The sequence below is a fragment of the Drosophila ficusphila genome, unplaced genomic scaffold (assembly GCF_018152265.1).
Source record: "Drosophila ficusphila isolate 14025-0441.05 unplaced genomic scaffold, ASM1815226v1 contig_414, whole genome shotgun sequence".
NCBI classification, from domain to species: domain Eukaryota; kingdom Metazoa; phylum Arthropoda; class Insecta; order Diptera; family Drosophilidae; genus Drosophila; species Drosophila ficusphila.
In genome coordinates this window covers 18,463,236-18,487,443 of record NW_025064328.1, presented here as the reverse complement: position 1 = coordinate 18,487,443, position 24,208 = coordinate 18,463,236, and the positions used below count along the sequence as shown (strand labels likewise).

The following is a 24,208-nucleotide window of genomic DNA, read 5'->3' as shown; positions in this document are numbered from 1 at the left end:
AAAAAAGTCGAAAATGTGTATACAAAAAGTCTAACTAAGCGTTTTCATGTGTGATAAGAGCCAATTGTTCAGTGCGAGACGTTCAAGCGGCCAGTGAGTGGTCAGGTTTAGTCGCCCCAATCCCGGAATGGGTCGCGCATCGTAGTTTTTCCTGCATCTGCTGGCGGAGATTCGACTTCCCCTCCGCTGTAAAAGGTAAGGCAGCCCTGCCTTTCCGCATCCCCTTGTGTAACAGCCCTGCAATTGCGCTGCTCCTGCTGTGAACCTAAAATGAAAAGGACCCATTCGAATGAATCATTAATTGGCAGAAGCTCACGTGCCTCTGGGTTATGGGTTGCTTTCCTCACCATTCAAAGTACACCCCATTACATCAATCTCCGGTCAAAAGCCAACACTTAGCTAGCCGAACATCCCGTGTCCGAAATGATAGACCTCTATAATTATAGTTTCAGCTAAACGCGGATAGTAGTGCCCAACACGCAGGCCGTTGGAAGAGTGCCAAGGAGAGGAGCCATAATGACGCTGGAGACGCAGCCCGTCGGAGGGGTGAGTGACGGCAAGATCGCCGGGCTCTATGATCTAGAGGAGACTCTCGGATCGGGACACTTTGCCGTCGTCAAGTTGGCGCGGCATGTGTTTACCGGCGCCAAGGTAGCGGTCAAGGTTGTGGACAAGACCAAGCTGGACGAAGTCTCTAAGGCACACTTGTTCCAGGAAGTGCGGTACGTATATGCTAAATTATAATCGATTAACCATAAATAATATCCCACTCCTCTCCAGATGCATGAAATTGGTGCAGCACCCCAATGTAGTGCGACTGTACGAGGTCATTGACACCCAGACCAAGCTGTACTTGGTTTTGGAACTGGGAGACGGTGGGGATCTGTACGATTACATAATGAAGCACGATTCAGGGCTCAGCGAGGAGTTGGCACGCAAGTATTTTCGCCAAATCCTACGTGCTATCACGTACTGTCATCAGTTGCACGTGGTTCACAGGTGAGAGCCCATTCTAACTGATAATACGTCGTACTGAGTCGATCACTGATTTACGTAACTTTTACCTCACATTTCCAGGGACCTAAAGCCGGAGAATGTGGTGTTTTTCGAAAAGCTTGGCCTGGTTAAGCTCACCGACTTTGGGTTCAGCAACAAGTTCTTGCCGGGCCAGAAATTGGAGACCTTCTGCGGCAGTTTGGCTTATTCGGCCCCAGAGATTCTGCTTGGAGACTCCTATGATGCACCTGCAGTTGGTATGCTAAATTTAATGATTTATCAATCCCTAAATAACCTTATGATCTTGTTCTTCAAGACATTTGGTCCTTGGGAGTCATCCTGTACATGCTAGTTTGTGGTCAGGCGCCCTTCGAGAAGGCAAACGACTCGGAAACGTTGACCATGATCATGGACTGCAAGTACACGGTACCCTCACACGTGTCCACTGATTGCCGGCATTTAATTGCCTCGATGCTGGTGCGGGATCCGAAGAAGCGGGCTACCGTTGAGGAGATCGCCTCTTCCGCCTGGCTAAAGCCAATCGACGAGCCCGACTCTACCACCTCCGCAACGGAGCACATTCTGCCTTTAGTCAGTCGCGAGCAACTGGGCGAAGAGGATCACGCCTTTATCATACAGAAAATGATAAACGGAAACATTGCGTCCAAGGAAGAGATATTACAGTGAGTAGAGCGCAAATGTTAAGCCAATTATTTCTGGTTGACCCTAACTGACGTCATTGCAGAGCTCTTGACAAGAACAAGTACAATCACATAACAGCCACGTATTTTTTGCTGGCGGAATTACGTCTGCGACGGCGGCGTGAAGAGCAGGCCCAAAAACAGAGGCTTCTCAACGATCCCAGCATAAAGTGAGTTCAGAATGGAAAAGGAATTTCAGCCTTAACCTGTAAATGTAATATTTAGAGTGGGAGACGCGAGTCGCAAACCCGTGCCTGAGAAACCAAGTCCAACAGAAGCCCCAAAGGGAGGAGTACCCATCAGCATTAACGTGACTCCAGCGGGTCAGTTCGCAAACGATGGTGGCAAGCCAGTAAGTTAATTAGCAATCCATTTTAACTGCAGCAAATCTAATTAAAGCGCTTGCTTTGACAGGACAAGCGCAGTCGCAAGTGCAGCATAGTGCGGGAGGAGGACGAGGAGGAGTCGGCTACAGAATGCTCAGGCATAGGCAATGAATTAAAGGTAACAGCGTCGAGACGCGAGGGTACCTCCGACGGACTCCTCAATAGGTCACTGCATGAGCGTTCCAGCTCTGAGCCCGGAAATCAGACAAGGGGTGATCCGTTTGCCAACAGTGGGGTGCCAAGCCATTCTCGCACAAAGATTGTCGTTTCCGTTGATGCGACGCTGGCTCAGAAGCTCAAGCAGATGGAGAAAAGTGCCAAGATAGACGAGGACACGCTGAGTGGCCTGAAGGAGCTGGAGATTGGCAAGCTGAAGCCGCTACCCAGCAGCAGCAAGAACCCGGTGCTCACACACCGACGCACAAAGCTGAACAAGATTCGGACGCCTTCATGCAGCAGTTCAGAAGCATCCGATGATGACACCAAGACGCGCAACAAAAAAAAAATCAACAAGTTTGTGGGCGACACCCCAGTGCGGTTTCGCATGCATCGGCGGGACTCGCACGATGACTCCAGCGACTCGCAGGATCAACTTTATCCGCCGCCCGGTTCGGCCAGCGGTGCGGGCAATTTTATCTCGAAAAGCGGCTCCGTAAGTGGCAAAAAAAGAAGGACAATCGCAGTACAAAGAGGTAAGAAAGTCTAATTACCAATAGGAAAGTAACACAACCTTAATTCCTTCCTTTATCGCTAGCCAAATAACAAATCCGATGAAAATCGAAAATCTCACACACAAAAGAGCCGGAAACAGCACAAGGATCATGTTGATAAGCATTCCCACGCTGAGAAACAGCAGGCAGAGGGCACCACAGCTACAAGCGGAAGCTCCACAAACAGGAGGAGGCGCATCCGGGAGAGCCAGTCGCTGGACCGCATCACAGAGGCTCAGGAGTACGAGATGCGGCACCGCTGCTACGCGGAGAGCGAGGCGGCATCGTCGTCGTCCTCGTCCACACAACATATCGATCAGAGGTATTCACTTCTCAGCCTGAACAACAGCACATTCTCCGTTGCCGAAACCAAGGAAGAGTACGACGAGGAGACAGACGCCACAGATGCCACGGACCAAATCATGAATACTTTGAATGCAGCCAAAGCTACGCTTCAACAAGAGCAATATTTTAATAACAATACCAACCTTAGTAGGAACTTCAATCACAACCACAACAATAACAATCACACCCAGAACAACATCATCCACATTAGCAACCAGAAAGCCAATGGCAAGAAGTCCAACGAAACACCAAAAGATATTTATAATCTAAACTCAATCGAGCAGATCGACTTGATTTTGGAGGATAAAAGCCTTACCAAAGCAATACACGTTACCGGCTCTAAATGCTTTGTCACCATGAAGAAAATCCGACGGCTGGGAAAATACTTTCCCGTGATGAACTTCTCTTAATAGACACAGTTACTTCATTGCAAAGTGCATTCTAAATATTAAACAAAAACTCGGTTAAGCGAACTACGTAGAAAATATGCATGTATTAATTAAAACGTATAAACGTCAACGTTATCCCCCGTATATAGGAAAGCGCGCGAGAATATTTAAATTTAGTGGTAGCGTAATTGTTTTGTCTGTCGTCGTCATTACGCTTAAATTATTCTAAATATATTAATTTATGTATAATTGTAAGTCTAATCACTCAATGCAATATTTAGTGAAAATACATTAATGCCCATATGATATTGGAGTTGAAAGTGACTAGTTTCTGGACTAGGCACAAGAAAATGGGAAATGGGAAATGGGATCGGAATTTAGCGCTTATACGGTTTGTATTATAAGCATTCTACTTTTTCGAATTTGGCCGCGCCAGAAGCAGTGTGTGCATACTTTTGTACCTTACCAAGGTACAGAATTGAATGACCTTTCCCAACACTGCTGACCAGCTGATCCGCCTCTGGTCACACGGCATCGGTCCCGAAAAGAGATGAGTTTTTTGCGGCAGGAAAATTGATTAATTCTCGTAAATAAACAGAGTAAACTGAGTGGAAACTGTAATCCTGACCAGCAATCATGTTGCGCATCTATCAGAACACTTACCGGTAAGAATCCACACCCAAGAGAGTTGGAACTATGTGTTGCCTGGCCTTTTCTGATCGATTTCGTCATCGGCACATCTCTCGTTTCGGTATGTTTCGTCCACAGGCGCACCGCGAGAAAAGCTGTTGTCTACTCCACCAAGGTCGCCTGCTGTAATCATTCCACGCTCTGCGGGATCACCAGCCACCCACGTCGTCCTCGGGACGCTGGAAGTTCCAGTTCCAATGGCAGTCATCAACGCCACGAGGAGTTCCTGCTCGCCGGCAATCCGGCGAGGGGTTGGCAGATGCCTCCGCCGTCCCGCGGCTACGGAATGTTGGTGGTGCGCATCCTGCGGGGAGCCCTAAAGCTGCGCTACCTCGTCCTAGGCGGCGCCATCGGCGGGGGCGTGTCCCTGAGTAAAGTGAGTTTCGCAAGTTATATAACTTGGTCCGAAGTCTAAACAAACAGATTTGTTTTTTTTTCTAGAAATACGAGGACTGGAAGGATGGCCTGCCGGACTTTAAGTGGCTGGAGGATGCCATGCCGCAGGGCGAACGGTGGAGCCAGTTCTCGCGGAATCTCATCGAAGTGGGCTCCTTGGTGAAGAATGCCATCGATGTTGGTAAGTTTCCTTACGGCGCACCTTTTCACAGCCCTATCAATCTCTCACTTTAAATGGTCATACACCTTGGGCAGAATCTCGCATTAAAACTTCGTTTCGATTGATTTTCGCACTGAATGATACTGTTATTGGGGCATTTGCTTGTAGATCCAAAGCTCAAGCAGCTGGGCGAGGATAAGTTGTCGGAATGGCGCAGCTGGTTCGACAGTCGTCTGGACGATGCCATCGAGGCGGCCGACTATCAAGGAGTTCAGATTGTCGAAAGTAGGTTACACAAACAAACACAGACTCCCAACGTTGGGCCAATTTAAAGTGAGAGAACCCTGCCCACCGCATTCGAGACTTATCCCTTACATCTTGCAGCTAAAGATGACCTGAAGGCCAAGACGACGGTGGCCGCTCTGGGCATCACAACCGATGAGAGTCGCAAGAAGTATGGTGAGTACCTTAATTTAGTACACCAAAATGGAATGCATTTCTCATCAATGTTATCCTTACAGAAAAGCTTCAAAGTCAAGTGGAGACGCTGCAGACGGAGATCATGAACGTGCAGATCAAATACCAAAAGGAGCTGGAGAAAATGGAGAAGGAGAATCGTGAGCTGCGCCAGCAGTACCTTATCCTCAAGACGAACAAAAAGACCACAGCGAAAAAGATCAAGAAGTCACTGATCGACATGTACTCTGAGGTTTTGGATGAGCTCTCTGGCTATGATACGGGCTACACGATGGCCGATCATCTGCCCCGCGTTGTGGTGGTGGGAGATCAGAGCAGCGGGAAGACCTCTGTCCTGGAATCCATTGCTAAGGCTCGCATCTTTCCCCGCGGCAGTGGAGAGATGATGACGAGAGCACCCGTCAAGGTGACCCTGGCCGAAGGACCCTATCATGTGGCTCAATTTCGTGATTCGGATCGGGAGTACGATCTGACCAAGGAGTCTGATCTGCAAGACCTGCGTCGCGATGTTGAGTTCCGCATGAAGGCCTCGGTGCGGGGTGGCAAAACGGTGAGCAATGAAGTCATCGCCATGACTGTTAAAGGTCCCGGTCTGCAGCGCATGGTTCTAGTGGATCTCCCCGGCATTATTTCGGTAACTATTTATGCAGCTATATTAATTCTTGGATCCATGTACAACTATTTTTTTTAGACCATGACTGTGGACATGGCTTCGGACACCAAGGATTCGATTCACCAGATGACCAAGCATTACATGAGCAACCCAAACGCCATCATTCTCTGCATTCAGGATGGATCTGTGGATGCCGAGCGCAGTAACGTCACCGATTTGGTCATGCAGTGTGATCCCTTGGGCCGACGCACCATTTTTGTGCTCACCAAGGTGGATCTGGCCGAGGAGCTCGCCGATCCAGACAGGATAAGGAAAATTCTTTCAGGCAAACTATTCCCAATGAAGGCTCTTGGCTACTATGCAGTGGTGACTGGTCGTGGACGGAAGGATGATAGCATCGATGCCATAAGGCAGTACGAGGAGGACTTCTTCAAGAATTCCAAGCTTTTCCAGTAAGTATAGAGCAGATGTGATGGGTCAGAACCAAACTTCACCTGCCTCTGTACTTAGTCGTCGCGGAGTGATCATGCCCCATCAAGTGACCAGCCGGAACCTGAGCTTGGCCGTGTCGGATCGTTTCTGGAAGATGGTGCGGGAAACCATCGAGCAGCAGGCAGATGCATTTAAGGCGACCAGGTTCAATCTGGAAACCGAATGGAAAAACAACTTCCCCAGGTCGGTAAATTTAACACAGATAATTTGAGCTTTCTGACATCTAAAATCGATATATTCAGATTGCGCGAGTCCGGACGAGACGAGCTGTTCGACAAGGCCAAGGGCGAGATACTGGACGAGGTGGTGACGCTATCGCAAATCTCCGCTAAGAAGTGGGACGACGCCCTCAACACAAAGCTCTGGGAGAAGCTGTCGAACTATGTGTTTGAAACCATCTACCTGCCCGCCGCTCAGTCAGGTTCTCAAAGTAATATTTTGTAGTGCTAAGTCGTAGGTTGTAAGCAGACTTCGCCGACGTCATCGTTGGGGGCACGTCCATCCAATCGCCCGCCATGTGCTCCGTCATTGTGTGTTGTTCTTGGAACGAAAGCACCTGCCTCGAACTTCACGTGTGCGTGTAAATGTCGCGTCGTTAAAACGTTTTGTTTAATTTTGCATTTATCATGGCCCGCTTTTGGGTTCCCATTCCCGTGCAAGGGAATCACATGCGTCGAAGATTTCTAAACCGGTTTGAGCCTCCTGCGACTACGAACATCCACTTGAATCATGAGTGTAAATTTAATGTGTACTCCCCGGCGGACGATTTCGACTCCATTAACACGGTTTGCCTTTGCCCCGAAAGTGCAGTGACTAAGTCGGGATCGTCACAGGGTCTGCGTAGCAGTCATGTGCCGGAAAGTGTTATGGGCGGAGATTTACGATCACCTGTAACGAAACCAGATTTTGGTTAATGTTCTCAGTACCAAAATGTATGCGATATTAGAGATTTATGGCCGCCGAACAAGTTTGGCCCGCTCGGCGGGTGTTTATTTTGCATTTTATGACAGATCCGTTAATTTGCTCAATGAATTCAACCAAATCAATGTCTAATTGAATCAAATTGCAGCTATCAAGTTAGGCAGCCGAGTGTTTTGTGGCTTTGTTTACCATTCCCCAGTGTTTGTGTGCCGCGCTAATTTGGCCCAACTAATTCCGTGCAATGATTGTGCTCTTTATAGATTCCTTCAACACGATGGTGGACATTAAGCTGCGCCAATGGGCGGAGCAGGCGCTGCCCGCCAAATCAGTGGAAGCAGGCTGGGAGGCGCTGCAGCAGGAGTTCATCTCGCTGATGGAGCGCTCGAAGAAGGCGCAGGACCACGACGGCATTTTCGATCAGCTGAAGTCCGCGGTGGTGGACGAGGCCATTCGGCGGCACAGCTGGGAGGACAAAGCCATCGACATGCTGCGCGTGATCCAGCTGAACACGCTGGAGGATCGCTTCGTGCACGACAAGCAGGAGTGGGACTCGGCGGTCAAGTTCCTGGAGACCTCCGTGAATGCCAAGCTCGTGCAGACGGAGGAGACGCTCGCACAAATGTTTGGCCCTGGTCAGCTCCGAAGATTCACCCATTGGCAGTACCTGACGCAGGATCAGCAGAAGAGGCGAAGCGTCAAGAATGAACTAGACAAAATACTCAAAAACGATACGGTGAGTGGTAATCGATACTTCAGGCTACCCCAGAACTTCCGATTCATATCAATCTAACGCCAATAATTTCCCAATTCATGGTCAATTATATTGTCAGCCTTAAAGACAACCAATAATAGTGTCAACTAGACTTGACTAATTTTAATCATAATAAACTATCTTGTTATTTTTGTTCCTTTTAATGATAACATGCTTTGATTGCAGAAACATTTGCCCACCCTCACTCACGACGAACTGACGACGGTGCGCAAGAACCTTCAACGTGATAACGTGGACGTCGACACGGACTACATTAGACAAACGTGGTTCCCAGTCTACAGAAAGTGAGTGGTCCTTTTCGAATCCTTTTAGGCCAATCAGTGACATTTATGTCCCCCCTTTTCAGACACTTCCTGCAGCAGGCGTTGCAGCGGGCAAAGGACTGCCGCAAAGCCTACTATCTTTACACGCAACAGGGTGCCGAGTGTGAGGTAAGCCGGAAGGTTTTCTCCTTATTTGGAACAATTAATGTGAAACGCTTTTGCTCGTTCCCGTTCAGATTTCCTGCAGCGATGTCGTGCTCTTCTGGCGCATCCAGCAGGTGATCAAGATAACTGGAAATGCGCTGCGGCAGCAGGTGATCAACCGGGAGGCGCGGCGCCTGGACAAGGAGATCAAGGCGGTGCTGGACGAGTTCAGCGACGACGAGGAGAAGAAGGGCTACCTGCTCACCGGCAAGCGCGTGCTGCTGGCCGAGGAACTAAGTGAGTTTCGATGCCTAATTGAATTTGGCGCCAATTTAATTGTTATCAATTCAACAGTCAAAGTGCGACAGATTCAAGAGAAGCTGGAGGAGTTCATCAATTCGCTGAATCAGGAAAAGTAGTGTGCCATGACCAAAGACACAAGCCGATTCGTTACTTATTTAACTGGATAGTCTAAGCCCACATTTCAAATGTTCGTTCATAGTCACGCTTGAGCCCCTTAGTTAAGCTTACTTTGTGCTGCGAAAGTAATAAACCGATAGATCGTTAGTTTGTATTACTGAATCGTCTTTATTGTTTATGAAGTGTAACCTTATGTCGCATGCAATGCAATGTAAACTCATTAATTTAAATGTAATACAAATTATTCATTCAGTGTTAATGTAATTGTAGTTGATAAACGTAAACGCGAAACGCACTCAACGTGCTGAGTATGTAGCGGTCCGTGGTTTGTTTCTGTTTCTGTATTTGTATCTGTATCTGTATCTGAATCGTGTAATATATAAATCTGTTTGCATAAGAGCACAGCACTCGTACCAGATGCCTCATCGTGGGTCTGATTGTTTGTTTGTTTTGTTTTGTCCACGATCGGCTAATCCCATCGGGACCGGCGGCGGGTGCATTAACCCCGCCCAAGCGATCGCTCGACGGATCGGCTGGCCGCGTCTTTAGTTTAATTGATTGATTGATAAACGTATATCTAGCTAGCTATGTAACAAGTCCGTGGTGGCGGTGCAGTACCGTACGTACGTCTTATAAGGTAAACAAATGCTCTCGTTCCCTATCATGTTAAATAACTCAACAAACGATTCCTAACTTGGCAGTCGACTTGTGGCCCAGCCATAGAGCTGCTTACGGCTAACATAATAATATTAATAATGTGTTCGGTCCTCCTCCTCCTCCTGCTCCGATCCTCCGCTTAGCCTAGCTGCTAAATTCTAGCCCCGCCTCCGGGCTCCTCCACTAAAGCTTATAGAAACATAATTGCACCCGCCCAACTCGGCTGTTATGCGTGTGTTCTGGGCTAAGGTGGTGTGTTTGTGTGTGTGTGTTGGTGTATGTGGTGTTTGTGTATGATAGGCACTCGATATCGCTGAAGGCACAACATTACGCTTAGTCTAATCTTAACGTATCAAGTACTCGGAACACGCTTCCGCGCTCGCTCCCCTCTCCGGGATCGGGAACTCCGCCGACCCCTTCTCGGGCTGATTGATGATCGGCCCCTGGCGGGGCCAAAGACCCCCGAAGATGCCCTCGGAGTTACGTGCTCGTGGCTGCGATGACAAGGTGTTCAGGCTGTCCGGCAGGTCTCCTCCAATCGCTCCAGCTCCAGCTCCCGCAGCTCCTTAGGCCGCCGGCAGGGGCGTCAGCTTCGCGTTCCGCCGCTCCTCCCACCTGCTGACACAGGTGAGCGGGTAGCACAGGAAGGCCGACAGCAGGATCAGGCCGCCGGCGAAGTAGAAGGCCATGTTGAAGCTCTCCGTCATCTGGTACAGGACTCCTGTGGGTGGTTAAATAAAAAAATAGATTTAGCTTGATACAAATAACTAATGGAACTGCTATTCTAACAAATGTCTTTTAAGTAATAAAAAATAGCTTCATTTGAATTTAAAATTTAACTGAAAGAGATTTCTGGAAAGTCTCTAAAGATCTAAAGTAATTGACCCTTTCTTTAAAACATAATTAAATGATCTGAGATGTGAACATGAAATGTGATCTAAATATGTTTCCTATGTAGACCCAAACTGCTTTTAAAATGTCCGTTAACTCACCTGCAATTGGAGTGCCAATGGTGGCCGCGATGCCCTGGAAGAGCATAAGGAATCCGTAGGCGTTGGTCAGCTTCTCCAGGCCGATCAGCTCGACGGCGATCAGGGAGCGCAGGGCCGAGAAGCAGGCGATGCAGATGCCGAAGAAGAGGGCGAAGGTCCACTGGGTGCCCACGGTGATCACCTCGCCACTGAAGATGGTGGCGATGGCGCCGGCGGTGAGGGCGAAGTTGTTCAGCCAGAGCGGCTTGATGGCCGGGAACGAGCTGATCGATCCGCACACGATCCTAGCGAAGGTGTTCACGATGCCAATGCCGCTGAGGACGCCGAGGGCGGCCCGCTCATCCATGCCGGCGTCCTTGGCCCGATCCACCAGGAAGGCGAAGGGCACGAAGAAGCCCATCATGGTCAGGAAGCCGCTGAAGGCCAGGCACATGAAGGCGGGCGACTTGAGCAGCGAGGTGTCCAGCATGGTGGCAAGGGTGCGGCGCACTGCCTCCGGGCAGATGCGGCATCCCTTCTGGCGGTCCTCCAGCATGTCCTGCTTGGTGGGCAGCCGGGTGACGGACATGTGGTAGGCCAGCGAGGTCTGCGACTGGTACTGCGGAATCCTGGTCAGGGAGCCGGTGAAGAAGATATCGTCTCGGTACATGGGCCTCGAGGAGGAGTGTGCCTGTCCGTGGTGCGCCTCGTGGGCGGCGGCCGCCGATCGCTTGCCAATGTCCTGGGGCCGGCGTCCGGAAACGGTGTGCCGGCGTGCCTGGATGGTCACCGGCTTGGCCTCCGTCTCCAGCAGGTTGTCGTTCTCCGCCTCCTCCTCGTTCTCGCCCACGGTGGTCAGCTCCTTGTGCAGGTTGAAGGTCAGCTGCTGGGGATCCCCGTTCGGCGTCGTCGGCTGCGACTTCCTCAGCTGCTTCAGCTCGGTTCCCTTGGATCCCTGGCCGGCGGTTCCCGACGGCCGGCGCTCCAGGTTCATGCCCTTGAAGATCTCCTGGGCGGTGGGGTAGTGGTGCCGCTGGGAGGCGCCCATGTACGTGTTGTGCGCCGAGTTGGGCATCGAGTAGGCGAACCTGCCCTCGGGCAGCGGCTTCGTGAAGGCCGCCTGGTGGAGCTGCGGGGTGGGGGCCACCGTGTTGCCGTGCCCGTTCAGCTTGCTCTTCTCCTGCTCGTCGCCCTCCTCGTTGGTCACTGACAGCGTGATCGGCTGGATGGGCCGGAAGGCCAGCCCAAACAGAGCGCACGAGAGCACGATGAGTCCCTGGACGGCCAGGGTGTGCCTCCAGCCGCTCTTCAGCAGGATCTCGGTGAGGGGGGCGAAGACGAAGGTGCCCACGCCGGAGCCGCACATGGCCACGCCGGTGGCCAGGGCACGCCACTTCTCGAAGTAGAAGCCGATGATCACCACCGCCGGGATGTAGACCATACAGAAGCCGATGCCGCCGAGGATGCCGTAGATGACGAACAGGTACTCCACGCTGGTGGCGAAGTACGACAGCCCGAAGCAGGCGGCCGCGAAGATGGCGCCCACTATGGTGACCGGACGGAAGCCGAACCGGTTGGCCATCGCACTCACGAAGGGACCGGCCATCAGGTAGCAGCCGCTGAGCAGCGAGGACACGAAGGCAACGCGTGCCTTTCCCACCTTGAACTCGTCCATCAGCTGCTGCTGGATGAGCGGGGAGCAGAAGACGATGCCGTCGATCACCGTGCAGCAGAGGAAGGAGGCCACCATCACCACCCAGGCCCAGCCGCTGTCCGGCGGCACCACCACGGCCGCCTCATCGATGTCCTCCTCGGTCTCGTCCTCCTCCTTGATGTTGTCCGGCTGCTTGGACACCAGGTCCTTGGTGGCCAGCTCGTCCTGCGACTTCGTCTGCTGCGTGGCCATCTCCTGCAAGGGTCGAGGGAAGAGCCCGTCAGTATAGGTGCACCCAGCATGATCGATTTGGGGGTTACGCAAGTGTTTACCCGAAAACCGTGTGGCCTTCGCATTGCGCATACGCCCCCATGGCCCCCACCACTTTGCATGGATAAGACTATTTTTAAATGTCACGTGCCCCGATAGCCGCACCATTGAACAGTGCGGGTCAAGCAATTAGAATAAGCTTAGCTTCAGAAACTTAGCTTAACATTTGAACTTTAAATATATTAACTCTTAAACCAAAAAGTTACTAATCTTTTTTGATTTGCTAACGCTTTTACTAGTTAATTTTTTTGGTCTGACGATATTATTTATGATCTTTATGTTCACAGGTGAGTCGCTCCTCATTTTATGAGCCTAAATACAACGCTATTTATAGTTTACACCTTTTATAAATACAAACATTGCCGAAGTGTCGCACAGTCTGCTTGATAAAGCGATTAACAAATATATTTGAACATATTTCATAATCGCTCGGGAGATTTCAGGCACCGAGTACTATTGTTCTTCCCCCGGCTATGCAAATGTATCTGTGAGATATCCGCAGGAAGGTGCGTGGTGCGAAAGGCTTTGCGGTGTTTATCACATCGACGTCAATCGGCAGATGGCATTGACAGGGGGGCGTACCTCGCAGGGAGGCGAAGAGGGTGGCGGAGGGTGGTGCTGGTGGGTGGGTGGGGTTAATGGGGTGGCAGGTGGTGTTCGGTGTTCGGTGGGTGGTGGTCTGACAAACGTCAGATCTTGGCCAATGCCAGGGCCAAAAATGCGTCAACGATTGTCTTGGCCAAGCACAAACATCGCGAGGAATTCGCAATTATGTATCCGAAGTGGTTCTTCCATCAGAGAACTCAATATGCCAGGCAGGCACACAAGTACACACATTCTACGGTGGCTTTTGCCTTTTCTTTTGATTGCCTTTCTTGTTTGTCCACATCTTTCGGCTAACAAACTCTTGGCCTTGGCCAGCGCTCGCTTTGTTGCCATTATCTAATCTGATCTGCCGAGGGGCAATTTGCCATGGCGTTAAGCAAACTCACGGACGCCTGGAAGCGGATGCTTACATGGAGCCTGAAAGCCGTCATAAACCACCGAGATCACCGAGATGTGATCTTCTGTAACTACCATAAGTCTAAACTGATCTGCTAAATGATGCCACCACAGATCTGGGCAAACAGCACCAGACTTACCTAGATAGTAACCATCACGGAGTGCGAATTGCAGGGATTAACGTTGCCGAGATTTCGCGATTAACCAGAGATATAGCCGGATAACTGGCTGATAATCACTGGCTTCTAGTGGCCGGCTTGTGCGGCTGCAGCCCATAAATTAATTGATTATTTCGCCAGATTTTGGCCTTATCACGGGGGATTTTGTGGCCCGGCAACGGCTTAACCGGCTAGTATGTGCTATATACTATACGATGGCTTTTGGCCACCAGATACGGATCACCGCCTGGCAACGGAGCAGTCCACTACCTGCACCACGTGACAGGGGCCCTAGGTTGATAATTTCATTTCCTTTATGGCCGAATTTCGGCTATATCATTGACCATGCGAATTTATGGGATCCCATAAAGACCAATCGCCCCGATAGCACAAGGGTCTGGCCCGTTTCTGTTTGTTGTTTATTGTGCAATCGAAAGTGTTGCGACAACCATCCTCGAGCCAATCCAAACACAATAACATAATACTCGCCCGCGGGGAAGAACCCCTTTCCCATCCCGCGATTGTGTTTCAGATTTTGTTTTCATTTTCATGCCCAAATGACCACGTCGCCGGCCTGGGGAAGGGCCGGGACACCAAGAGCCCAGAATCGAGAGCCGGGAATCGAGAATCGAGAATTGCGAATTGAGAATCAAGAGCCGGGAACCAAAGGGCCCATCGAAGGAAACCCGTCAAGTGCCTTCGCCTTCGCGTAACTGACTTGCAACCGAAACAGAAACAGCAAAAGCAACTGCCAACAGCAGAAGTATAAATAGACATTAGCATTTACTTGTTGCCCCGATCCCATATTGTGGCAACAATATCGAAGGCGAAGACATCTTAGGGCTACAAATTGGCTAGAGGACGCACCCAGAAAGGGTCTTCAATCCCTTTCTTTAGCGGCTTATTAAGTATCTTGAAGGGTTTGTAGAAGCAAATAAAAGTATTTATTATCTGAGAAGTATATTTAGATTTGTAATCTTTAATATTTATTGAACTAAGGATATTCAAATATAGGTTCTTTAAAGTGCTTTTAGATAAAATTTATACTATTTTTGTATAAGAGAATTTATTATAAGTCCTCATATATGATATACCACATTTCTAATCACTTCCTGGTATTGTTGCGTAAGAGTATTCCCACTTTGAACTGGGGAAATCTAGCTATTGCGCTCTCGGTTTTGTTTGCTTCCCCATGGGTTTGGCCCCTTGAGCGGTGGATAATGTGACATGGTGGCTCCTGTGGCCTCCGAATCCCTTCTCCTGCCGCTTTTTGAAAGCTAATCCCGCTGGGAGCAAACAGTCCCCCTCCATCGCTTTTGTTTTTCGGGAGAAAAAGGGGGAATCGGGGGTCGCGAACACTTGTCAGCGCGCCAATTGTGACTGGTGACAGCGCTTAAATTGATGCCCGTCGATTGAATTAATAAATGTTATAGGTAAACACATATGGCCAGAAGAGGACGGACCTCTCGTGGAGGAGGAGGAGGAGGAGGGGGGTTTCCAGGAGGGGAAGTGCCCCGACTAGACGACAACGCAGACGCAGACGCAGACGGCGAGTTCTTAAGATGTTCGTTCTCCTGCCGCCGGTTTTCCCTAAGCGTGCACATGTATCTACAAGTTGTTTGCTCGAGTATCTTTATCTCCGGCGACCGTCTCCCTCCGAATCGCACACATATGTGTCCCGTGCAGTACATGGCTCTTTTATTTATAACGTGCAACAGTGGGCGTCCGGTTCTTCTTCGTACGCGTCCGGGCGTCCTTCTCCTTAGCTCCCTCTGCTCCCCTCCCCTTCCCCTTGTTGCTTTTAGCCCCATTTAGATTGTCTGGCGGTAGCTGGCCGCTCGGACTGGTTCCGAGAGCCATATCTCAGCGCCGCAATTTGTAGGTACAAGTGAAGCAATCGTTAAACGACTTTATGCTCAAAATATTAATTAGCTAAGCCGGCCCCAAAATGGAGCGAGAGCCCTAGAAGGCGAGTCTGGCCAAGAGGTTGCAGTGAGCTGAAATTATTCGGCTGGTGAACACCGAATGCGGGGTGCTCTACGCTTAAGGATTCTGAAGTGGATTGCTTACATATGTTTCATAATTTATAAAAAGGTCTTTCGAGAATGTATGACTGCTCTTTGAATAGTAATTATTTTCAAATATTTTTGCAAGCCCAAGGGAGTTGTGGTCAAGATTAATCAACCGAGAATTTATCTTGAAAGTATGTTATAGGGCTCTGGAATTTTTCCATAAAAAGTTGATTATATTTTAATTTTGGTGACTAATCATAAACGTACTTGAATAATTAGACTTAAAATACTCTCTATATGTTTCATTTGGTTAAAGGAAAGTGAATGGATTGAAATACAAGTGAGTTTCTGTTAAATTTCAAATAATATGAGCAAACAGCTGCAGACACCATTCATTTTGTCTTCCAAAAAACACATTTCAATCCTCCCCAAATGACAATCCTCCCCGAAAACCGGGAGAAACGATCCAAAAATATATCCGGAAAAGAATTCGTCACCGGACAAGTTGGGATCTCTGGCTTTCTCCGGAGGGGAACACGCTCTGCACGACTCCGCACTCGTGTCGCCACTTCAAGTTGCCCCCATTCCGGGTGGAATAGCCAACACTCGAGGGCAGCTGTCACCTCAAGTTCATCGCTCGGCCTTTCACCCTGGGGAGCTCTCCACATTACGCTACCCGGGTTATCCAAGCCAAGGAGCGTGATACGGCTATGGTTGGTATAGAAGGGAAGTATCTTGTATCTCTCGAAAGGCGGCTGGCGAGTGACACAGTTAGCTATCTCATGCGGGGCACTATCAGCTGGGTTTTCCTCTTCTGGCGTGGTGGTGTTGACCAGACCACCACTATCGGCACGAACAAAGGCCTCGACAATTAGTGGAGCGATGATCAATGGTCGCCGGGGTCTCTGCTCTCTTTTGTCGGAAGTGGAGCATGGATTCATAATCAATTAACATGTTCAAATCATGGAAAATAAGTGCAAGTAGCGCGATTATTGCTAGTTGAAAATCGAGAGTAGGGGAATCGACCGCAGGAGTCGTGATTTATTTGTTTGCCTATGGGGCTGGCGAGTAATTTTATTATTTGAGTGTTCACTTATTATTATTGGGTTATCTGCACGTGGCTGCGTCAGTCAGTCACTTCCCCATCGACCAAATGTCATTGTCTCATGACGCAGCCCCAGTTTCCCAGTTTCCACATCCCGAGCTCTGCCTCCTCCAATCCAACTCGACTCGATTCGACCCCGGAGCAAAGCGAGCTGCTAAGCAAACGATTCCGATTTCCCCGACTTATGTATTTCGACCCCGACATTGGCGCCAAAATGCTGTTGTTGTTGTTCGTTTTGTTATTGTTGTTTTCGCCGTTGATCTGATAAGCAAATCAAGGAAACAAACAAACTGCAACTGCACTCTAAAATTGGCTTAATCTGCTGTAAATATTTACAGGGCGATTATCGATCCGAGTTGAGGGAAATTTTCCACGGCTCGAGTCGCGAGATTCGAGATGCGAGAGCGAAGATTCGAGTTTGAAGACTGGAGGTGATGGGTGTGGATTTTCCAATCCACCACCGTCTGCAGTCCACACGCAAGCGCACTCGACCATGCCGAAGAATGAGAAACCCAAGTCGCAAGAATGTCTGTTGAGAAAACCCCATTTATTTGGCAATGACTTGGGGCCATTGTGAATGCAGCAAACATGTTTGCTGCCTGGCTAATATGAATTTAAGATTTCTAATTTCAGCTTGCGGCTCCTAATTAACCGAAAAGTATTGAAAAGTAGTTTCAAGCGAGCCAGTCTCTCCGACTCCGACTCTGATTCAGTTTCAGTTTGAGATTTAGATTCGAATTCTGGTTGATTAATTGCCAAGGCAGAGCAATTAGTGGTGGAGTGGGGGAAATTGGGTCATTGGCATCTTGCAGTTCTAATGCTTCCAACGCACGTCACGGCCCATTGATATGAATATATAGATTTAGATGTAGCTGTCGATGTCTGACTTTGGTTTCGGTTTCAGCTGGGTGTTTTCAACTTCTGACTGCTCGACAGCTGTGGGATCTGCCATTAACACTTGGCTTGCGGCTTGTTTTGTTTGTTTTTTGCCGGCAACCGGTTGTAAGATAAAACGCAACAAAAGCCACGCGTAAGGCCCAAAAGAGAGCCTTGGGCAAATGCCGAAAAAAAAATTCGATCGTTGACTCACCTCCGATGGCGAAAGGCGTGTCGGAATCGAATCCAATCGAATCGAATCCACTGGGATCGAAAATATAAAGCCAAACTACCCGGTCGATTTGCATGCGAAATTACTGGCCGTAATTAATGTGCGGATAATGATGGCAAAAGCGGGCAGAATGGATCTGCATTTGCATAGCTGGCAGGTGCCAATAGATACTTTGCTATCCGTCAGATACTCTACCCCAACCTTCTGCATTTCAACCGCTGTGCTTGTAATATCCACATTTCTATTTAATTTTCGTTCATCATAACCAGTTTTTCAAGAGTCACATTTAGATCAAAACTTTAGGTAGTGGATTAAGAAGAAACTCAACTAATATCAGTTCAACCTTTTCTCTGATTCAAATTAAGTTTCTTTTTATATTTTTTCTCCGAGATAATTTTTATGTTATTAGCGGGTTTCAAACAAAAGCAACGACTTTTTTTTTGGATTCAAAGCAAATAAGAACTGTGGCTAGAAATATCAAATTCATGGTCCCAGAATCATAACTCGAGATCACGTTTTCCGTGTAGCACCTGATTGATACTCGTGCTCGGGAGCAGGGAAAAAAAAACATAGGCTTAGTTAGTATCGATCTAACGTAAGCTGATTTCGTTCTTTGTTCAAGTTCAGGGAGGAAAACAAAGCAACAAAGACGGCTGCAAATTGCGACTCGAAAGCCGTTTGCCGCTGCCTTTTTTATATTTTTCCTGGTATCGATGCCGGGGGCTTTAGACCATTCCCTGCACTTCCCTTTTGGGCCGCCAATCAAGTGGGAACATGGTTAATTTTTCAGCCCGCCGCGCGCAGTTTTGCCGCATGTCGCTGCGTTGGTCGTTGGTCGTGTGTTTTTGGCCAAAACCCGTTTTTCAGCCAGGCCAAGAGGAGTGGGAACTCCAGGTTCTGGGAGTTGGCTTACCTATATGTTTGGGTTTCGGTGTCGCTGTTGCTGTTGCTGTTGCTGTCGCGTTGTCGATGTTGCTGGCGTTGATGATGCGGCGTGTTGCAGTTGGGTATTATTGGGTATTTTTGTGGCAACTTCTGCTCTTATTTTTGGCGCGCTGCAAAGAATTTGATGTGTGGGTCTGGTGTGAGAAAGCGAAAGCAATCGAACGCGTACGCCGACACAGTAAAAGCGAAAGTTAAAAGTCAACGGCAACGGCGAAACGGCAACGAGGAAGCGGGATCGGCGTGAAGCGAAACAACACGCTTAAAAATACTTCTAGCATTTATATGTATCAGTATCTGATTATACATATGTTTATATAGTCGGGGCAGAACGGAACGGAGCGGAGGAGAGCAGCATGTATATATGCGGGGAGCACATAAAAAGTGCGCGCGGCTAGTTCGTTCCTGCGCCGATGTTGCTATTGCCGTTGCGGTTGCTGTTGCTGTTGCTGTTGCTCTTCCTATTGCTGTTGCTGTTGCCGTTGCTGTTGCTTTCTTCGCGATTCGATTCGGTGCGAGTTGTGTTATTTGCTTTACTTTTTTTCTGCGTTTTTTCAGAGCTATTCGTTTTTTGAAACACTTAGTTGCGGTTGCCGCTACGGACGCCTGATCGCCTCATGAATCGATGCGAGCGACGCGACGGACTGAAGATAACTAAGGGAAATCAGAATGTGTTGGCAGTATAAACCGCGCAGCAGAAAGCAGCACGGCAGCAGCAGCAACAGCAGAACACAACAGCAACACCAACGGCACGGCTCTCAGTGTGCGTGAGTATCTGTGTGTCTCGCCGCGGGAGAGTGTGTGTGTGCGTTGGTTGCTCGGATTGCTGGTTGTTCTGAATGGAATCGCCTGGATCTGATCCGAACTAATCGGATCTGCTCGGTCTAGGAAACCCTAGCTCCTGAACCACCTTTGGCGAGAGGGAAAACCCAGTGAGAGTGGCCGGCATCTTGTGCGCTCCATCGCTCTTCTCATTCAAAATGGCTCGGGAACACTCCGTCGTATACGCAATGAGAACTAGAGGCTGGTGTTGCTGTTGTTGTTGTTGTTGTTTTTGCTGTTGGTATTGCTTGTGTTGCTGTTGGTATTTCTGTTGTTGCTGTTGACTTTGCCTCCGTTTTTCGACTTGAATTTTTGGGAGTGTTTGCCCCGGCGGTTCTCTTTCTTTTTTGGGACTTTTTTCCAGAGAAAAGAAACTACACAAAAATATATATCACTTTTTTGTGTTCCCGAACAATATCAAGAGTTGGATAACCCGTGTGTGAGTGTTTGCCCTCGTGCTGTGGCTATTTCTATTGGTGTGTGGGCCTCTGGCTTTTTCCACTACCAAAGAGATAAACTCAAAAATGTGAATGGGTCTCATTCACAGGGATTAGGGATCTGGGGCTTCTGTTTGCTCATCAGCAGGTTACCGGCTTTCTGCTTCGTAATGGCCCAAAACACACAGAACAGGGCATTTTGAAACTGTTAACAGAAGTTATGAAATTGTGGCACTGGTAATTCAGATAAACCGGGACGTGGGTAATTAGTAGACAAAAACGAAAGCCAGGCGCTGATTCGAATTCATTAAAGGGGCCTTGAACTGTAAGTACTCAAAAAGTGCTAAATGGTTGAAGTAGCCCCAGTAGAAATACGTTTTTATCAGTCTGGCGTTTATCCGGTTTTGGTGGTTTCGGTTTTATCTTCCGGGGACTCTCGAACTTTGGTCCCTTTGGGTGCTTTATTAATGAATTCTTTTAAGTACATTTCAGTGTCGATATCGTTTCAGGTCAATTTTGTTCCTTAGCTTTTCTATCACCTCGACCAATCGACGAGCCGTGCGCTAACTTTGAGTTTTGATTGATAAGCCGCTGCTCTGGCCCCCGAAAACCCCTTGCTGCAGCGATAAGCCCCCGAAATTTATATGACCATGGGTGGCACGTCATAAAAACATATTAGATTAGAGAAATTAAATTCTTTTCAGCTTTGGCAGCCAACTTCTTACCTAACCTGGCCGGATTTAGTGCCTAATCTAATCGCATTAATACGGAGGACATAAATATGTACTTCAGTCTCGGCTGGGTGCAATAAAAACATACGTGTAATATATTTAAAGCAGGATTGTTATGTAAAAGTCTCCTAGAGATTTCCCAGTTCATTCAGAGCCAAATGTATTATCAATATACGCAGCATCTGTGACGTTTCGCTGTTTTCTTAACTTATTCTATTTTTCTATTTTTTCTTATCAGTGCAATGAAAGCTTTGCTTAGAAATTTCAGTCATGTGAGCATTAATCAGGAAAAAATGCGTATTTTATGTTTGTTCATAAAATACTTTAGCATATCCCGTTTTCCTCGAAGCAAATGCCAACAGGATGACTCATATATTCGTTAATTCGTTGACACAAAATTTAACAAGCCCAAAAAAATTGATGACGCATTTCTGCTTAATTTGGGTTAATAACAGTTTTTGGGATTTACATTCAAAAATGTGAGGTTTTACGTCTAAAGTGATGCGAAAAATTTATTTTTTAAAGAAAATATGGTTAGTTTAGTTTTTTGGTAACATTTAAGAATTCAGTTACTTTTTGAAAACCAGGGCTGAAGGTCTTATGGGCTTGAATCTAGGAACTACCCTTCGATATTTCGATAGTATAAAAGAAAGGTCACATTGTACAAGCAGCTCTTCCGAAAACAGTGTGGCCAAAGGACAGAACAGCGAAGAAGTCCTATTACACCCATCATTGCTTGGTATATTGGAACGGCCTCGCTTTGGTCACACCAACAATCCCGCTGGTATTTTGAAACGCTCTGCAATGGTCACTCTGTCATCCTTCTTTTTATTTCCGCCGTTTGCCGAGGAAGTTGGAAAATCATGGGTGAGTTGCTGAAAAGCGTAGTTTTTGTGCGAAAAAAACGACAAACGTTGCTAAACAGTGAACAAACGAAGCTTAGAATGCGGCGCGGGTGAAAGAGTAAGTGAATTTACGCTGAAAGTGTCGAAATACTGGCGAATGCAAACAAGTCGGAGACTTGCGATTTCAGCTGTCCAACAATCTAACAAAATCAAGAAAATCACTTATTGCTGTGAGCAAATATAATGTTTTCTGCGGAAAAGCAAGCCATCTGCACAAAATACTAGTAATATTTGTGAGAAAATTGCATTTGACAGTGTTTTGAATTCAATGCCTCTGTATAACCTCAATACCGAAGCCGCATAAGCTGCCATTTGTTTACATTGTGTTGTTGCACTTCAGATATAGATTATGAACATGTAATATAATATTTTGATAAATTATAGGCAAGCCAAGAGGTCTGCGCACTGCCAGGAAGCATGTGAACCACCGTCGCGACCAGCGTTGGGCCGACAAGGACTACAAGAAGGCCCATTTGGGAACCAGATGGAAGGCCAATCCCTTCGGAGGTGCTTCCCACGCCAAGGGAATCGTCCTTGAGAAGGTGTAAGTACAGTCCCAAGAAGTGTTATCCACATCCCGAAGAGAACCCACGTCTCGACGACTCGCAGTATATTTTTGTGTTTTGTTGGTTTTGGAACTCAAATCACAGGATTATACTGTGAGCTGACAAGCGTGCCAGCAACCAAAGAAATCTAAAACGGTTTGGAATTAAATTCGTGCGTTCTATTGCAGCAAAAATTAATAATCTTTTTCTTTTATCCACAGCGGCGTCGAGGCCAAGCAGCCTAACTCTGCCATCCGCAAGTGCGTGAGGGTGCAGCTGATCAAGAACGGAAAGAAGATCACCGCCTTCGTGCCCCGTGACGGTAGCTTGAACTACATTGAGGAAAACGACGAGGTCCTGGTCGCCGGTTTCGGTCGTAAGGGTCATGCCGTCGGTGATATTCCCGGTGTGCGCTTTAAGGTTGTCAAGGTGGCCAACGTCTCCCTGCTGGCCCTTTACAAGGAGAAGAAGGAACGCCCAAGATCTTAGATGACTACGCATCTAATCTTTTTCCAGACAAGCAGAGTTAGGGTTTTACAAATCTAAATAAACAAAAAAGAAACAAAGCTGTTAATGTTTCAATTAAATGTGATTTTTGAATACTTCTGGTTCGCATGTTTTTGGTTTGCCGAGTAGAAACGATATTGCTGATCTAGCTTTTGTTTTGTATAATTAATATTGGAGAAATATAAGATGAGGAAATTGCAGCAAAACAGGCTTAAATATGTCGACTGATGCCGATTTTATAATTAGACCATGGCATATTGACTTGGTAGGGCTTAAGAAACATGTAAACCATATCTACATGAGTATCGGTAATACATATATATCTCTTGTAATAAAAATATGAACCAAACTTTTTTTTTGCGTCTCATTTTTTTGTATTATTTAAGTTATTTTTAAAAGAATTGGTTTTTCGAACTACCTGGCAACCATATCAGTGTTGCAAAGCGTAATTGCACATCTGTCGCACAACACTTAACCGCGAGAATTCAAATTTAAAGTAGGTTAGATCAAGTTTAAAAAAGCATAAGAATGTTAGGTTTTAATGTGAAAATCTATATAAACCTGTAATAACTTCATCGTCAACTCATTTGGCAGCCGAATTGTGCAATGCCGGAACACTCCCTTGTTGCAAACTCGACGATCTCCAGGTTTTCGTACCTACCGCAGTTGTTTTAGCAAGGTTTAGCTTACATAACAGAACGGCAAGAGCCTCGGAAACAGACAGCCATCAATGCATGAGGCCCGAACCTGGACCTGGCCGAAACCAACGTGTGCCGGGCTTCATCAGCGATAAGGACTCGCAAACTGCACCTCCTACTTGGCGGTTGCACTGCGAGAAACCGGATCACTTCAGTAAAAGGCCACGAACTAGTCTGATTTGCGGCTGGCTGAGGGAGATTTCTTGCAGTGCCCTCAGTCCGATCTGCTTATCAATAATTTGTTTTTCTCCTTTTGCAGCATTTAGGCAGAGATTCGCTGGCGATAGCCGCTCAAGTGTCACACGCCCACATTTTTGGAGCAGTCGATGGAGCGGCTATTTGCACATACGCCACGCCAATAAACTTGTACCCACCACCGAGGCACGCTTTGATCCGATCCTCGTTCGCAATCTTTATCCACGGCCCCGATCCCGATTCCGTTTTCGTTCTTGGCCTCGGTCTTTAGTCTTTGGTCTTTAGTCTTTAGTCTTTTGGGCCTCAGTCTTCAGTGTTCAGTCGCCAGTCTTCAGTCTCCTCGATCGGCACACGCTGGCTCAGCGATTCTCCCCTCTTTTTTTTTGGGCTTTTCTTTCTTTTGGTCTGACCGATGCTTGGAACCTTTTGCCCGGTGCTCGGCCCCTCTGCACATAAATCCAGCGCCACGACCACTAAGAGTCTCGGTCCTCACTTCGCCGGCGGCAATTATCGCGATGTGATAAACAAATATTTTGCATCTATGGCAAGAAGGC

At 47.9% G+C, this 24,208-nt stretch overlaps 4 protein-coding genes across 9 annotated transcripts; 3 read left to right on the top strand and 1 right to left on the bottom strand.

Annotated features, from left to right (window-relative positions):
* The first annotated feature begins 82 nt into the window (after nucleotides 1-82).
* LOC108093628 (SNF-related serine/threonine-protein kinase) lies at nucleotides 83-3,840 on the top strand. Its single transcript, XM_017193779.1, is given in 10 exon segments — nucleotides 83-195; nucleotides 447-722; nucleotides 781-999; nucleotides 1,078-1,253; nucleotides 1,313-1,679; nucleotides 1,742-1,867; nucleotides 1,923-2,049; nucleotides 2,112-2,744; nucleotides 2,746-2,775; nucleotides 2,838-3,840. Coding segments are annotated over 9 exon segments (2,595 nt in total). The 5' UTR covers nucleotides 83-195; nucleotides 447-516; the 3' UTR covers nucleotides 3,549-3,840.
* A 209-nt stretch (nucleotides 3,841-4,049) lies between these two features.
* LOC108093627 (dynamin-like 120 kDa protein, mitochondrial) lies at nucleotides 4,050-9,029 on the top strand. Of its 4 annotated transcripts, none has more exons than XM_017193776.1 (14): nucleotides 4,050-4,192; nucleotides 4,296-4,593; nucleotides 4,659-4,794; nucleotides 4,942-5,058; nucleotides 5,158-5,232; nucleotides 5,295-5,884; nucleotides 5,942-6,315; nucleotides 6,374-6,538; nucleotides 6,598-6,776; nucleotides 7,537-8,009; nucleotides 8,214-8,332; nucleotides 8,395-8,479; nucleotides 8,548-8,752; nucleotides 8,810-9,029. In XM_017193776.1, the coding sequence occupies exons 1-14, from the start codon at nucleotides 4,164-4,166 to the stop codon at nucleotides 8,872-8,874; spliced, it is 2,910 nt and encodes a 969-aa protein (XP_017049265.1). In that variant the 5' UTR covers nucleotides 4,050-4,163; the 3' UTR covers nucleotides 8,875-9,029. The 4 variants fall into 4 exon arrangements, with proteins under 4 accessions (XP_017049265.1, XP_017049264.1, XP_017049267.1 ...); XM_017193775.1 differs by having other exon boundaries at nucleotides 6,598-6,785; XM_017193778.1 differs by lacking the exon at nucleotides 4,942-5,058.
* On the bottom strand, nucleotides 9,020-19,489 carry LOC108093629 (monocarboxylate transporter 3). 3 transcript variants are annotated; one of them, XM_043208332.1, is made up of 5 exons: nucleotides 19,352-19,489; nucleotides 19,087-19,088; nucleotides 18,786-18,927; nucleotides 10,525-12,412; nucleotides 9,020-10,253 (listed from the first exon to the last, which is right to left on the bottom strand). In XM_043208332.1, exons 4-5 carry the CDS (start codon nucleotides 12,407-12,409, stop codon nucleotides 10,099-10,101), a joined length of 2,040 nt encoding a protein of 679 aa, XP_043064267.1. In that variant the 5' UTR covers nucleotides 12,410-12,412; nucleotides 18,786-18,927; nucleotides 19,087-19,088; nucleotides 19,352-19,489; the 3' UTR covers nucleotides 9,020-10,098. The 3 variants fall into 3 exon arrangements, with proteins under 3 accessions (XP_043064267.1, XP_017049270.1, XP_017049271.1); XM_017193781.2 differs by lacking the exon at nucleotides 19,087-19,088; XM_017193782.2 differs by lacking the exon at nucleotides 19,352-19,489 and having other exon boundaries at nucleotides 18,786-19,341.
* A 2,053-nt stretch (nucleotides 19,490-21,542) lies between these two features.
* On the top strand, nucleotides 21,543-22,820 carry LOC108094063 (40S ribosomal protein S23). Its single transcript, XM_017194503.2, has 3 exons — nucleotides 21,543-21,671; nucleotides 22,094-22,253; nucleotides 22,476-22,820. The coding sequence occupies exons 1-3, from the start codon at nucleotides 21,668-21,670 to the stop codon at nucleotides 22,741-22,743; spliced, it is 432 nt and encodes a 143-aa protein (XP_017049992.1). The 5' UTR covers nucleotides 21,543-21,667; the 3' UTR covers nucleotides 22,744-22,820.
* The last annotated feature ends 1,388 nt before the right edge of the window (nucleotides 22,821-24,208 follow it).

Bases quoted from the DNA above. Each gene is read 5' to 3' on its own strand.
- LOC108093629 (XM_043208332.1), bottom strand. From the start codon at position 12,409: ATGGCCACGCAGCAGACGAAGTCGCAGGACGAGCTGGCCACCAAGGAC. The intron at 10,254-10,524 runs GTGAGTTAACGG...AACCACCCACAG, and splicing joins CATTGGCACTCCAATTGCAG to GAGTCCTGTACCAGATGACG.
- LOC108094063 (XM_017194503.2), top strand. The intron at 22,254-22,475 runs GTAAGTACAGTC...TTTTATCCACAG, and splicing joins GGAATCGTCCTTGAGAAGGT to CGGCGTCGAGGCCAAGCAGC.
- LOC108093627 (XM_017193775.1), top strand. From the start codon at position 4,164: ATGTTGCGCATCTATCAGAACACTTACCG. The intron at 5,233-5,294 runs GTGAGTACCTTA...TTATCCTTACAG, and splicing joins TGAGAGTCGCAAGAAGTATG to AAAAGCTTCAAAGTCAAGTG. The intron at 8,753-8,809 runs GTGAGTTTCGAT...TCAATTCAACAG, and splicing joins GCTGCTGGCCGAGGAACTAA to TCAAAGTGCGACAGATTCAA.